Source organism: Protopterus annectens, chromosome 13.part0 (genome assembly GCF_019279795.1).
Source record: "Protopterus annectens isolate FY-2018-M chromosome 13.part0, PAN1.0, whole genome shotgun sequence".
Classification (NCBI taxonomy): Eukaryota; Metazoa; Chordata; order Ceratodontiformes; family Protopteridae; genus Protopterus; species Protopterus annectens.
In genome coordinates, this window is record NC_056747.1 from 184,120,611 (window position 1) to 184,137,041 (window position 16,431).

Consider the following 16,431-nt stretch of genomic DNA (forward strand, 5'->3'; position numbering starts at 1 on the left):
TTTTCTATCTAACAATACCATTGCTCCACCTTTGTCAGCTTTAAAGACTAATACTTCTTCATTTTTGATTACAGGTTCATAGGTAGGTACTAGGCTTATCTGCCTTAGGGCATTTATAAGCCTAGCCAGAATGTGTTGGCTTTCGCCTCCCTTTTAGACTAGATTCCTGAGCCTCTGTCCAGCAGGGCCATAGAAGTGATCCCAGGAGTAAATTTACGATTTCCCATCCACTCATCAAGATCTCTCTTGAAGAGGTTCAGCGAGGGGTTCTGCCTAACATGGACTGGGATTCTATTCCAGAGCGAGGGAAGCCTTTGGGGTATGCATCTAGCCCTCCAGCATGTCCTATTTATTGTGCTAAGGTTTAAATCCCTGGAGCGTGTAGCTCTAATGGATCTGGTTTTCTTGAGGTGGAGCATGTCCAACAATTCCGGGTTATATATGGCCTTGTGCATCAGGCAGAGATCGCCTGTGAGTAGGCGGTAAGCAACTGAGTAGAGCTGGAGTTTCGTTAGTTAAGCTGCATAGGGCATCTGTTTGAGGCCCACAATCCTCTTGGTGAGGTATTTTTGAGGTCTCTCCAGCTGTTGGGTAAGGTGCATCCCAAATGGGACATTGTACTCAATTATGGGCCTGATGAGCGATGAGTAGAGGGGCACAATGACCTCTCTTAATCTAGATGTGAACCCTTTTATGATTAGGTGAGCTATATAGAAGGTTTTTCTAACCACTTTGGCAATGTGATTGTCAAAGGAGAGGTTACTATCTACTTGGGTCCCCAGATCCCTGATTACTTCTTCCCTACTTAGTGGATTACCTCCTATGTGGTAGTTTGTGGGCACTTTGTTTTTCCCAAAGGGGATGACTATGCACTTTTTGGCATTTAGCTTGAGGCCATGGTTCTGACACCAGGTATCCGTCTCCTTAAGGCCCTTCTGAAGGATGCTTGTGTCAGCCGGTGAGTTGATTATGGCTTCCAGTTTGCAATCATCTGCGAACTTGGTAAGCCACAGTCCTCCCGTGTTTGCCTGTACCTCAGAGAAGTATATACCGAACAAGAGAGGTCCCAGGGCTGAGCCCTGTGGGACACCACTTGTAACTGGTTTAGAGTCGGACATGGCACCCGCGACTCTGACCATGTAAGTTCTATCTCTGAGCCAGTTTGCAACCCATCTTGTGACATATGGGTTAATTTTTAAGCTGGTAAACTTATTTATGATGCCATTGTGGGGGTATTGTGTCGAAAGCCTTTGCAAGGTCCAGGTAGGCTGTGTGGACTACCTTTCCCTCCTCTATGGCTTTGGTTACTATTTCAATGAAGTCAACTAGGTTTAAGAGGCAAGATCTGCCTTTAACAAAGCCGAATTGGGTAGGGTCCAGTGTTTGGAGGTTCCCAGTGTCTTTGTTTATGAGATCCATGATGATGCGCTCCATAGCCTTGCAGACCAGGCTAGTCAGGCTTATAGGGCGTTAGTTTCCGAGATCCATTGTGGCGCCACCTTTGTGGAGCGGGATCACTGTTGCTGTATGCCATTCTTTGGGTACATAACCTGTGGTAAGGCTGAGTTGGAACAGTGAATTTATGTGAGGGCTTAGTTCGTTTTGGTGCTCGTGTAAGACTCAGCCCGGGATACCATCCGGTCCCTTTGATGCTGTTTTTTTTTACTTTGGAGGGGGCTGCTTTCACCTGTGTGTCTGTGATGTCTGGGGGACTGCATTCTTCTGGGATAGACATTGGCCCTTTTTGGGGGGGGGGGTAAAGTTTGCACTGAACCTGTCCTCCAGGATGTTGGCAATGTCAGTGGGTTCAGTGTATTTTGTGCCATTTTGCACCAGCTCAGAACAGATCTGAAAGTTGTCACCCAGATTCTTGATGTAGCTAAAGAATGCCTTGTGATTATCTTTGGAGTCTTTGGCGATTTTTCTTTCAAAGCTAGCCTTTGATGATTTTATGAGGGATCAAAGTTGCTTGGTAGTACTGATCAGGGATGCCTTCCCTTTTTGGGATTTTGCCTTATCATGTAATAGATTCCTCCTTCTGTTGTATAGCTTATTTATGGTTGGGGTCCACCAGTCTGGTCTCCTATTTTTGGAGGAGTGAGTCTTGGTTTTACGTGGGATGGCACGATCCATGCATTCCTGTAGGTGCTCATAGAGTGCATTTGGAAAGGATTCTGTGGTTTGGGTAGCATTTTCCATTAGCACGGTGGCTTTGAAACTTTCCACCTCGGTCTTGAGAAGTGTGAAGTTTGCTTTTGAGAAATTTTTTCACAGTGGTTTCCTAGGCTGGGGGTGGGGTCGGGATGTGGATGTCCATTGTGATTAGTTTATGGTCTGATCTTACCAGTGAGGGGTTTACCTCTGGTGTGGAACATTGAGCCCCCATGTTGGTGATGACCAAGTCCAATATGTTGTCCCCTCTTGTGGGAGTGGTGACCAGTTGTTCCATGGCATTTGAGTTTGTAAGCTCCAGGAACCATTGGGCGAAAAAGTTGGGACTTGAGTAGTTTTCCCAGTCAATGTTTGGGTAGTTGAAATCCCCCAATATCATGGTGTTTGGTGAGACCTTCATATTCTCCAATGTTCTCAGGAATGCCGAGTAGGGGTCCTGAGACAAGGTGGGTGATCTGTAGCAGGCTACAAACTGAAAAACAGTTTTACCTGCTGTTAGTTGGACATGGATGGTTTCCGCTGCCTTGTGCAGTGCCACTAACCTGGAGGTGTGTGTATCCTTGATGAAAATGGATACTCCCCCACCTTTAGTATTTCGGTTCGAGTTCCGGGGCCGAAGAAAATGGTATGAGTTGAATCCTGGTAGTGCTGGGGTGCTCTCTGGGGCTTTAAACCAGGTTTTTGTTGTTGCACAGATATCGATTTTCTCCATACTGAGGAGTGCCTCAAGTGCGTGCATCTTGAGGTTTAGACTTCTGGTGTTGAGTAGCATTACCCTTAGTATTTTGTTTTTTGGTATTGTCTATGGAGGTGGGTTTGTCTTTTGAGCCTTGCCTAAAAAAGGCACTATGGGGCTGGCAATAGCCTTAGCCAGTATTCAAAAGCCTAAGGGTGACAGGTGCAAGCCGTCCCTGGTGAAGCAACGTGGCTTGTCGAGCATGTCATCCCAGGCTGACAGACACTGGATCCCCTTTGAATGACACCAATAGCTTAGCCAATTGTTAAAATTGATAATTTTGTCTTTATACTGTGGCATCATTCTTGATGAGGGCAAGATGCTAGTCAGGGTCAGGGTCATACCAGCCTGGGCTACATAAGAGACCTCCTCTATGTCTCTTTTCATGTAGTCCAGGGAGGTACGTCTCTGTCATTGTCTATGTTGGTGTGAATGACGTGAGTCATATTTGTACCTGCTGTGGAGTGACCTGAGTGGTTGTGTTATGTGGCGGATCCTGGCACCCGACAGGCAGCTTACAGTGACCTTATCCATGTTCAGTCTGGTGAGTGGGACATCAGTGTACCTGACAATAGTCTCTCCAATTACTAGTGTATTAGGTGTGTTGTTTAGCCTTAGGGGCTGCGACTGCGTGGCACACTGACTTTGTGAAGTATGTGATACCTGAACGTTCTTGTGGGGTAGCAGTTGCTTGGATGTCTGCTTTGGAGGTCTCTGTTGCTTTGACAGATTTTTATTTAGAGCCTCAGAGTATGTTTTTGTGAGTTTGTGTCTTGTTTGCTGGTGCGATTGGTCTGTGTGAGACTGGTTGTGTGGTGCGAGTGGTTTCCTTCTCCTCCTGACTGACTGTGCCCATCTTGGATTGAGAGAGCTCTGCCTCCAGTTTGGCTGTATAGTTGCATCTCTCACTGCTGAATCTAGCTTTGTTTATATGCTTGTTGTTTGTTTGCTTGTTATTTCCCTGGAAGCTAATTCCACCTAATACGCGGCTTCTCAGCGCTTCTGTGGATCACTAGTGATATCTGCATTGCTTACTGTACTAGTTCCTTGTTTCACTTGAAAGAAAGTTACTGTTTGTCGTTTTTGCATTTAGTTACTTGTAACACATTGCACTCAAGTTACCTGGTACTTGCTCACTATAGCAATTATATAAGTCAGCACTAAAAATTAAAACACTACACCCTCACTCCCCACTGGCCCTTGTTTTCAATTATTAAGGAATTCCCAATATTATTCTAGCATGTCCAAAGGTCAATTGTCAATCTCCTCTCGGTCCAGCTGGTGAATCTGGGAATCTTGAGGCAATGTTTTAACTGCCTCATGTACACAGACAACCCTCTCCTCCTCCCACATAACACAAATACTTGCGAGAGATGCAGCTATTTAGCCAAACTGGAGGCTGAGCTCTCTCAACTCAGGACTGGCAAGACCAGACAGGAGGAGAAGGCAACTACACACACCACAAAACCAGCCTCACATAATGCTACCACACCACTGAATCAAACACATAAACACACAAAGACATACTTGGAGGCTCTGAGTAAAAATTTACCTAAACAGCAGAGGCCTCAAAAGCAGACACCGAAACAACTGCTACCTCAAGACACCCCACAAGCACACATAAACCACAAAAGCAGTGTGCAAAGCAGTCACAGCCCTTAAGGCCAAATACAACACCAAACATACTTGTCATAGGTGACTCCATAGTCAGACACACTGACGTCCCACTCACCAGGCTGAACAAGGAGAGGGTCACAGTAAGCTGCCTATCGGGTGCTAGAATCCGCCACATAACACAAGCACTCTGGTCACTCCACGGCAAGTACAAATATGACACAGTCATTGTCCACGCTGGTGTGAACGACCTGAGTACCTCCTGGACTACATGAAAAGAGACATAGAGGAGCTCTCTGATTATGTAGCCCAGGCAGGTATGACCCTGACCCTGAGCAGTATCCTTCCTTCACCAAGAATGATGCCACAATATAGAGACAAGATGATCAGCTTTAACAATTGGCTTAATGTCTGGTGTCATTCAAAGGAATCCAGTGTCTGTCTGCCTGGGATGACATGCTTGACAAGCCACGCTGTTTCTCAAGACGGCTTGCAGTCACCCTGGGATTCGGATATTGGCTAAGGCTCTTGCCACCCCATAGTGCCTTTTTAGGCAAGGCTCAAATTCTAAACCTACCACCCTAGAAAACAAAAATGGGAAGAAACTGAGGGTAATGCTGCTCAATGCCAGAAGTCTAAATCTCAAAATGCATGCACTCGAGGCCCTTCTCAGTATGGAGAACATCGATCTCTGTGCTGTAACTGAAACCTGGTTCAAGGCTCCTGAGAGCACCCGGCACTATTAGGTTTTACCTCATATCATGCGTTCCGGCCCCAAAACCCGGACCACACCACAAAAGGAGGGTGTATCCATATTCATAAAGGATACCCACACCTCCAGGTTGGTGGCAACGCATCAAGGAAACCATCCAGGTGCAACTAACCATAGGCAAAACTGCTCCACAAATTGTAGCATGCTACAGGCCACCCTCTCAAACTCAGGAACCCCACACAGCCTTCCTGAAGCCCCTGGAGGGTATAAATGTATCTCCAAACACCATCATATTGGGTGACTTCAATATAGACTGGGAACATTACTCAAGCCCTAACTTTCTAGTTCCTGGATTTCATAAATTCAAATGCCATGGAACAGCTAGTCACTGTTAGGAGAAAATATACTAGATCTCATTATCACAAACATGGGGACAAAATGTATATCCTCATTGGTGAGATCTGATCATAAACTAATCTCACTGGAAATCCACATCCGCCCCACCCCAAACAAAAAGACCACAGTGAAGAACTTCTCTAAAGCAAACTTCACACTGCTCAAGACTGGTGTGGTATCCTTCAAGGCCCCTGAGCCAGTGGAAACCACAACCCAAGCTGCGGAAGCCCTTACAAATGCCTTCTATGAACACCTCCAGGACTGCATGGATCAGGCAATCCCAAATAAAACCAAGACTCTTTCCACAAAGGGCAAGCGTCCAGTCTGGTGGACCCCAGCCATTAACAAACTTTACAATAAGAGGAGAAAGCTATTACATGATAGAACAAAATCCATAAAAGGGAAGTCACCCCTGATCATTATTAGTAAAAAAATGCACTCATAAAATCAACTAAGGCCAATTTTGAGAGAAAAATTGCCATGGATTCAAAGGACAATCATAAGGCCTTTTTCAGCTATGTTAGGAACCTGGGTGGAAACTCCCAGATATGCTCAGAATTAGTCCAAAATGATACAAAATCACTGAACCCACAGACATTGCCAACATACTGGCAGACAGGTTCAGTGCAAACTCCTCCCCCCTCCAAAGGAGATAACTATGCCAGCAGAGTGTAGCCTCCCAGACATCTCAAATGCGCAGGTGAAAGCTGCTCTGTCTAAAGCTAAAAACACAGCATCAATGGGACCGGATGGTGTCCCCGGCTGTGTGCTAAATGAGGAATTAAACCCGCAGGCAGCTGTTTAATCTCAGCCTTACCACAGGATACGTGCCCAAGGGTGGCGCGGCAACTGTGGTCCCACTCCGTGCCTCGGACCCTGGTCCCATAAGCTTAACAAGTCTAGTCTGCAAAGCTATGGAGAGGATCATAATGGAGCTCATAAACAAAGATATAGGGGACTTGCAGACATTGGACCCGACCCAGTTTGGCTTTGTCAAGGGCAGATCATGCCTTTTGAACTTACAGTCACCAAGGCCATTGATGAGTGAAAGGCAGTCCATACAGCCTACCTTGACCTTGCCACCAGCTTAAATGTAAACCCATATGTCACAAGATGGGTTGCAAATTGGCTTAAGGAGGGACCCAACAGGCTTAGAGTTCCTGGCACTATGTCACAAGTGGTGTCCCACAGGGCTCGGTCCCTATTGTTCGGCATCTACTTCTCAGAAGTACAGGCCAACATGGGAGGACTTTGGCTGACAAAGTTTGCAGAGGACTGCAAACTGGGCGCCATAGTGGAAAGTGCATCGGACACGGATATCCTTCAGAAGGGACTCACGGAAACAGATAGCTGGTGCCAGAGCCATGGCCTGAAGTTAAAAAAATGTATAGTCATACCCTTGGGAAAAACAAGGTAACCCCAAGCTACCATATAGGTGGCATCCACTAAGCACAGAAGAGGTTATCAGGGACCTGGGGACCCAGGTTGACAGTGGCTTTGACACTCATGTTGCTAAAGTGGTTAGAAAGACCTTCTACATTGCCCACCTGATCATGAAGGGATTCACATCCAGATCTAGTGAGGTCATTGTTCTCCTGTACTCTTCACTTATCAGACCAATGATCCCATTCGGGATGTATCTCACCCGACATCTGCAGCAATTGGAGAGACCCCAAAAGTTCCTCACCAAAAGGATAAAGGGACTCCAAAATCTGTCATATGCTGCCAGATTGAAGAAACTCCAGCTCTATTCAGTTGCATACCGTCTGCTCAGAGGTGACATGTGCTGGACATGCTCCACCTCAAAAATCCAAATCCACCAAAACCACTAGATTATCACTCAGAGACTCCCTATGCTGTGGAATAAAGTCCTGATCCATGTGAGGCAGAGCACCTCGCTGGCTCTGTTCAAGAGAAATCTTGACCTGTGGATGGGAGATCATGAATCATCTCTGTGTCACTGCTGGACAGAGGCACAACAAACTAATGGGCACAGTATTTTTTCATATAAGGGGTGGCGTAAGCCACAAAAATTTGGGCTAGGCTTATAAATGCCTTAGGGAAGATAGCCTAGTATAAACCTATGAACCTATATATTTGAGTTTGTTGGAAGGAGGAGAGAGAGTTTTCTGTGTACATATGGCAATTGTAACATTGCCTCAAGATTCCCAGATTCACCAGCTGGACTGGAGAGTATACCTGAAATTGCACTTTGGACATGCCTGGATGGTTTAAAGAACTAATTTTTTGATTGTCTGGAATGGACGCATAGGGAGCCTTGTACTTCTGGATAGTATAAGGGGGTGTAGTGTTAAAGTTTGTTGGGGCTTTCTGAGAAATTTGAGCAAGTGCTGGGCTGTAGAATGAAGGTTGAGTGCTTATTTTGAGAGTTTGACTAGTTCTAAGGGAAAAAATTGAAGATCAGACTTTGTGGAGCCGGGAATAGTTTAAAACTGCTTAAACGGCATTGTGCGACGTTGCGCGATGTGCAAAATCATGCAAAACCGCTCAAATGCGGGTTTTAAGGCAGGGAACTTGAAAGAGATAGGAATTGGCCCAAAACGGCCAATAAGCTACTAGTTGCTGGGCTGAGACCACTCCTCCAGGGACAGATAGGCTGCTCAAAGCTCGCCACTCTCACTGGTGAACAGAGAAGCTTCCTCGTATCCAAGTAAGGATATATGGGCCACACAGGAACTTATACCACAGCCCAGAGTTCAGCAAAACCTGAAATCTGGACTACTCTAGTTCAGAAAAGGCGGGAAACAAGGATATTTTTTTTTGTTTTTTTATTTCTTTATTCAACAGAACAACAGTAACTTAACAGAAAAACACTGTAAATGCTTTAAACAGGCTAGCGCACTTGAGTGTGTAGCCTACAACAGTTAAACAACACAAAAACGATTTAAAGAAGTGCAGGAACAGTAAAAATGCAAAAACAAGCTTTTTTAGATATTAGAATAGCTAGAAACTCGCTTTTCGGCGAGAATATGCAGTCGCAAGTAGAAAGGCAGAGAAAAAATACTTAATCTGTTTAAAGTCTCTCTCTTCATCTCTCTGCTGCTTGTAACTGTCTGCAGGACCATGAGGTAGTATGTACAGAGCTCAGAGGGTGTGGTGTTTAAGCAATAAACAGCTGAGAGTTGGAGATGGTGCAGTGCAGTCCTCCGATAAAGAGAAGAACATCTTGTCTTCAGTCTTGACTGGGAAGTCCCATTGCAGTCAGGCAGGAGTCTTTATTGGGAAAACGGTCCTGTGCAGTGCGTCCAATCCATACGTGCAGCTTCTGCCTTTCAAACATGGGAGCCTTCAACAGCTACAAAACAGTATCAATCACTTCGAGAAGCAATTCAGGCAATGTCAGTCACATCAGCTATAATATCTCCAGCCACTGTCAATGATGAAGCAGATATTACTCAAGCTTCAAGTGATTTTGTCAAATGGGTGCTTCACAGAAAACAGTGGCTATTCAAAACATTGTTTTGTTTTGTTACCCTGAGTAGGCTGACTGGAAAGGGCCTATTTTCAGTGGCAGCTATTTTTATGTAAAGTTCCGTTTTTCTTCTAGTTCTGCTTTTGTGGCCATTTTCCCTCATGAATCTATGCACCTAGCATCCTCTTTTTGTAATTACATGACACTGAAGGTCAAAGTTCACTTTGTAGCAGCAAGCTTAACTCAGCGAAGCAACGGAGTATGCAGGATGATTTCTTAGCTCGCGGCGGTGTTTCTCGAGCCTCTCAAATGTCCAGAATTTCACATGATGTCCAGGCGTTTGCCCTTTTTGATCTGTTCCTCATATAAAAATGCTTTCTGGCAAATCACTGAAGTCACGCTGCCAACGGGTTCCGCGAGCACTGGCGTTTGACAAGTTAGCAAGTTAAAACATTCCTTCTCTTTCTTTGTTAAATTGTAGTATTTAAATGTAGTTTCACTGTCTAACATTTCCACCATTTGTACTTCGCAAACATTTAGAAACATTTCTAACTCTTTGATTAAGGGCAGATTGTAACAGCTCGGCTTATAAAATTCCACATTACTTTGTCTTTGAGTTTCAAACAAAACATTTAAATTAAGCCTTCTAACATAGTCTCTTATTTCATTTATCATAGTCAATTTATTCGCTCTTTCAGCTGGGGCAAAATTCCACCCTTTGCTCAACATACAACAGTCATTATTGGTTAATTTGTGACTGGATAAATTTATGATTTTAAAATTGACTGTACCTATGTCTTCCAAGACTGCTTCTTCCTGTTCCAATTCCTTCCTTGCCCTCTCCTGGCATATCCGTTTTCTTGTTGTTATTTATTTTGATAATTGGATCGCTCTTGATTTCTTGTTGCTGTTACTTGCGCCTAGGACCTTTGTTGGTTGTTAACCCTCTGGTAGAAATCAATAGTTTGTTGGCATTCACTCATTTCATTCCCCGTTGGTTGTGGCATGATATTTGTTTGGTTGGCTTCTCTAACTTTCGATCTTACCCACCTGTTCAGGTGCTTTGGCCGCTTGAACTTGTTTATGTTCTTTTTTATTGTTAGGTATGTTTCCGTTCATTGTTTTTCCACTTTCTTGGCTAACCGTTTGCCCGTTAGCCCTGCTGTTCAGCCTCTCTGATCTTCTGAGTGTATTCATGTCATCTTCCAGTGGTATAACGTTTCCCGTCATTGCGTTGCTTTGTATACCACTTTGAAGTTGTAAACCATATGCTGACGCCACGCCCCCCGCATACTCACTGTGATCTCTTTGGAATTTCTTTATTTTTCTTTTACTAAGCACCTTGTTTAGTTTAAATAAATTATCTTGTATAATAGACATTTTAATGTTGAAATTTTCAACAGAAGTGATTTCTTTTAACTTTGCATAATTTATTTTTAACTTTTCTGTTAATTGCATTATTCTATTATTATTAGAATCAAGAAGCACTTCCATGTACTGTAGACCTGCCTTCTGGTTGATTTCTAGCCTGTTGTCAGTTAAATCTTTAGGCAGGTCTTTCCCAGCTGGTAGATTTTTTATTCTTTGTCCCTTTGAGACTTGTTTGGCTCTAAGGCTATTATCAAAAAATAAACTGTCCAACTGAAGGCGTTTTAGCAAGGTAAAATTGCTCCCTAGTGTACGGAAACACTCTTGGAAATTGAAAACATTAGATGGCATTTCTTCAAAAAAATCCCTTTCTTCAACACAGAAAGGGTTTTCCGGTGGGGCTAAACACCCATTCAAGATATCTTCACTGAAAATAGTGTTCAGACCTGTTCTCCTTTGGCTTCCCATCACCGGGTTCGTCACTCCTTCTTCATTAACTATGAACAAACCACTCTGGGTATCATTCAATACACAACCAGCTGATAAAGCTGCAAAACTTGTCCCCGGCAAGGAACTGATCTCCATACTGATACGGCTGCAACAAATAATCAATCCTCGACTAGCAGCAAACAAATCCAAAAAATATAAAATAAAAATGCTGTATTTTCTATATAATGTTTGCTCATAGCATTTTTTATGTCTCCATGTATAATCGCATAATTATGTTTGTAAATCCTTCTATATAACTCTTAGTTCTTCCCACATAGAATGATCTACATTCAAAACACATTAATAATTATGTGATTATACATGGAGACATGAAAAATGCCATGAGCAAACATTATATAGAAAAGAAATGCAAAGTAAATTTTAAATGTATAGTGTTGGATGTTTTAAAAAATGAACACAATATTATTAATGTGGAAGAAGAGTTAGGTTGGTTAGTGTATTGTTGGCAAGTTAGGCTAAATGCATGCTTCCCCCCCGAGGATTAAATAATAGGAGGAGTTTGTAATGTATTTAAGAAGGAAGGGGCTAAAACACTAGGTCAGTGTTAGAATATATGTATTATGAAGTGTTTTTATTAGATTCATTGTATTTTATAGTAAAATATATTTTTAGTAATTTAGGTATACTATATGTTTAAATCAAAATCATATGACAAGCTAACGAGCACATAATGTTTTAATTGAGTTTTGAAGCCTTAGTCTGAAGAAGTCTCCAACTGAGTAGACAAAAGTGCTTACTATTGGCTTTTGAATAAATACTGCTGACTTTTACTACTATACTGATAGAGCGTTTTTATTTTATATTGTTTGGATTTGTTTGCTGCTAGTCGAGGATATATATATATATATATATATATATATATATATATATATATATCTATGTGTGTGTGTGTGTATATATGTATATATTCACACTATATATACACACACAAACAAATATATATGTGTGTGTGTGTGTGTGTGTGTGTGTGTGTGTGTGTATATATATATATATATATATATATATATATATATATATGTATATATATGTGTGTGTGTGTGTGTGTGTGTGTGTGTGTGTGTGTGTGTGTGTGTGTGTATATATATATATATATATATATATATATATATATAAATAAAATGAATGCAAGTAGTTTGTGCAGCAAGCTTGTGGGCTCTGTGAATGAGTGAGTGCCAGTATGTGTGATTCTGTGTGTGCTCGCGCTAATGTTTTATGAATGTCAGGCAATTTGACAGGAGCTTAGAGGTCAGATGAGGCTTCCATTCAACATTTATGGGCAGAAGTAGGATTGGAAAAAGTGACACTAGGTGGGAAGGTATGCATCATATTAGCTGGTCCTTCCCAAACTGATTATACTGAGATACTGAGAGAGGGGGTGTTTATGTCAGCTAGTCGTCCCCTAGTAGATTTTGACTCTACAAAGAAATGATATAAGGTGATGAAGGTCATCTGCCTTGAATTGATGCTTTTATGGAAATGGAAATACGTAAGAAAGATAATAAGGGATGGCGAAGTACAGACCATCAGTGCTGTAATCGGATCATGCTAGGAGCAGAGATGCTTTTCCATTCCTCTGTAGTGGACATACCTGTATATTACCGTGGCTTAATTTTGAATTAAATGACTGTATAAATACACGGCTGTGTCCAGTTTATTTCATCTCTTTTGTTGTCCCATTTAAGTGCTGCATAACAGAAGTTGTGGCTTGAAGTATGGTAATAGTTTAGGTAATATAGAGCATTGTTCTCAACTGTACAGTACCTTCTTGAAGAGAAGTTTTATTTGTAGTCAGACTGGTGACAGGTGGGTATCTGTGACCGAACTTCTCATTTCCAGCATTCTAAAGCACACCCCTCAGCCTTTGTGGTCTGGTTTGTGATATCATGCATTTGTATTTTAAAAAAGTTCTGTACTTTCCCTGTAGGTTGCTTGAAAAGACTTCAGTTTTTTTGTTAAACAAGAAACTTCTTAATTGAATTATCACTTATAACGTAGGCAATCGAACATTTATATAAATAAAGACAAACCATATTGACATATTTTCAGTTGCAGACATTTTACATCACATATAATCTTCTATACAGTCATTGTCGGTCAAACATTACATAGCTCATTCAATTCCTGCCTTCCCTTAAACCTCATTTCTTCTACAAAACATTGTTCCACAGTTACAATTTTTTTTTCTATGTAATTTTCTGTCAGCCTTTCTGAAGAGCCCACTTCCGGTTCTTTTATCTCTGTTACTATATTCATTACTTCTAGTACAGTTGGTTTAGAGTTTTATTTCCATTTTCTAATAATTGTTTTCTTGGCAGACACCAAAATTAAACTTAGCAAGGACTTAATATGTCTAGAGAATTTAAATTTTCTATCATAGCTTAAAAAATAATTTTCTTAGTTACACCAATTTGCTCACTCAGTATTTCTGACAGAGTAGTCTGCAGGGGATTTTTAAAGTCTGCCAACTCAATACACTCCCAAAAAGTATGTTTCCAAGTACCTCTTTCTTCCCCATCACACCTCTAACATTTGAACATTTGCAATCTACCTCAGAAAATGTTTTAGTCTGCTTTGGGTATAAAAATGCATATTCACTTCCAAGCTAAGTTCCTAAATATTCTAGACTTTGTTGCATATTTTGGAGCCATACATATATCCTCCCATTGTTTCTTTGTGAATTGCTTATTCATTCTCTCTTTCCAATCATTTCTAACTTCCTCTGATTCCTACAGTTATTGTGCAGTATTTTATATGCTGTACTAATTATCCCTGTTTAACAGCAGCTTCTGTCATAGATTCTACTAAAAACTCTTAACAGTGCTGTTCTTTCACTTAGGATCCCCCTATTCCTTTCTATTTGCCTATACCTTGATATCGATCGTTGATAGGGAAAGCAATCTCTAGCCTACAATCCAAATTAATTCTTGGCCTCTTCCCATTCTGTTACCTTTCCCTCTTTTAATTATTTTGCTCCCAATACCTCTGTTTCTTTGCCAGTTTTCTACAGTAAATTCTAGGCCCCCTCTTGCCTACTCTCTTTACCCCTAATTGCAGTCATCCCTATTGGCAGAATCTCCTTTCTCCTTTCCCATGTTGGCTTAGTTCTTAGAATACTTTCTGCTACTTTATGAATATGATATTCTGTATGGTTATTGTTCTTAAGGATCTGCATCTAAAATCTTAGTCTCTTCTTATTTATTGATCCCCCCCGTTTCATCCTAATCCCTTTCAAAAGTACTTCAGTTTTGGGGTATTTTTGGCGGGGGTACTCTGTTTGTAGAGTTTGCATGTCCATCCTACTTCTGAGCTTTCTTTGGTTTCACTGGCTTCTTCCCACATCAGAAAGACAGGTTAGTATGTAGATTGATGCTCCAAACTATCATTAGCCATATGTGTAGTGTCCATGTGAATCCACCTGTCCTGTAATGGGCTAATGTCCAGTCCAAGATTGGTTCCTGCCTTATGCCCTTTACTCAGCTTGCCGCTGCAAATCTATTTTAAACTTTCCAGTAATAGTGTCTTAAAGAATCTACCATCTGTTTCTGTCAAACTCCCCCCCCATCCATAACTTCTTTTTAACCTAGCTTTGTCCTGTCATTCACAAGATCTTACTTCTATCACCCCCCCTCCCCGAATTTCAAACAATTTTACTTGTTTTCCTCTTTGTTCCATTTCATAAATGCTGTTGAGGAAATGTCAGTTAAATGTAATGTTTGTAGTACTGTTTCTGTAGAACTTGTATGTAACTGTATAAATATAAAAAGAAAAATCTGTGGTATCCCTCAAAGTCTCAGAAAACCAAGTATGTAACCTATAGTAGTATGTATTTTAAAGTTCGATTTTTATTAGTGAATTGGGTGCATAACATATTTCAAGGAGTGAACTTCACACCCTCCATACTGCGAAGTTTCTGCTTGGTTTGTTTTTAAGTGTATTAATAAATTGCAAAGTTCTCTTATGAACTGCTGTCACTTCTGTAGATTTAATGTATGTATATATTTTTTGCATAAATTTCATTAATACGAGTTCAGTGTGGATTAATGCCTGAATGAAGTTAGTCTGTGCTATAAACGTATCCTTTATTTAATTAATCTCTTAGTTTAGCTTTCTGCAGGAAACTTTCCTCTGTTCATTGTAAATAATTTCCTCCAGAATTTCAAAGCTGCGTATTGTGAATAACAGTACTCTGCAGTCTACTATGAATATCTTGTGAATATGTGAATTATGAATAATCATTGTTCCTTCTTCAGTTTATATTGTTCAGTAAAATGTATTGAACTTGTTCATGTTTTTTTTTTTTTTTTTTAAATAACCCAGATTGTGGTTATAAAGGATCACGTCTGACCAGCCTTTGTACCTGTTTATCAAAGAAACAACTATATTGATTAGATACTTTGATAGGCTTTAGTTTTCCTGTTACGTTAAACTGGATAATGTCACAGCCATTAAATTTCAGTACCCTTTGACACTCAGGATGACTGTAGCATTTTTAGAAGGCAGTGCACCCAGGACCTCAGGCCACTTGATGCCATTTCTGATGGGGTGCTTAATCTGGCTTTTGACTCCTTTATGTGTGCAAATGCTTCACTATTTGAGGAGTTCTTCTGCAGCCACAGCCTGTTTGCTCTACTCATGTAACTCAGAAATGGCTTTGTAATCCCATTAGAATTGAACTGTTAAAGTTTGTATTTGTTTGTACTTGCCTACTTATTTTGTTTGGTAATTATATGTTTTGCAGGGAGAATGCTGACGGTTGGATTTTCTTTGGGTCCCCTTGCACACTATTGGTACCTCTGGCTAGATGCAGTGTTTCCAGGCAGAACCTTAAGAATTGTCTCCAAGAAAGTGCTGCTTGATCAGATCATAGCATCTCCTGTAATGGGAGGCTGGTATTTTTTGGGTAAGTTCATATTTTTAATTAACAGTCCTTTTTTCCATATCATTAATTCATCTTAGTAATATGAAAAGTGTGCAAAGCGAGTGTTGTGTTCTTTAGAAAATTGATAGCTACAGGATGAATTTTTGTGACCATGAACAGCAGGTTATCTGGTGGCATTTTGTTTTATTAATGAGGCCTAATGCAGGCATTTGTTTGGAAACCTTACTGGTAGTAAAACTGCCTAACCAAAGGGGAAAAACAACAAAGGCAATCAGAGCCCCAACAGCTCCTGGTCTGCAACTGTTACCTTACTAGCAGCAAGGTGTTTTAAAAGAATCCCGTCCCAAACACACACAGTATGTTGTTGAATTATCATAAAAAATATGACTGAAAGCTGGGTATCTCATAATGGAATATGAGCTATCAGAAGTTGTGATTAGATAATGTCTGTATATCTGCTCTCAGTTGCTTAAACTGATTTACTAGTAAATGAACCTTTTAACTGAAGTACTATATTAACAGTAAGTATCATGTGAATATTGGAAAGCTTCTGGAAAATTCACCAAGTCTACCTTCAGTAAAAGTCATGCCAAGCAAAATAAAATTATTTT

The 16,431-nt window shown here is 41.1% G+C and overlaps 1 protein-coding gene across 1 annotated transcript in view; it reads left to right on the forward strand.

Annotated features, from left to right (window-relative positions):
• MPV17L2 (MPV17 mitochondrial inner membrane protein like 2) overlaps positions 1 to 16,431 on the forward strand; it is a 205,347-nt gene that overhangs the window by 61,668 nt on the left and 127,248 nt on the right. The window contains exon 2 of the mRNA XM_044090761.1: positions 15,680 to 15,841. Within this exon, the coding sequence (XP_043946696.1) occupies positions 15,680 to 15,841 (162 nt within the window). The remainder of the gene's footprint in view (positions 1 to 15,679; positions 15,842 to 16,431) is intronic.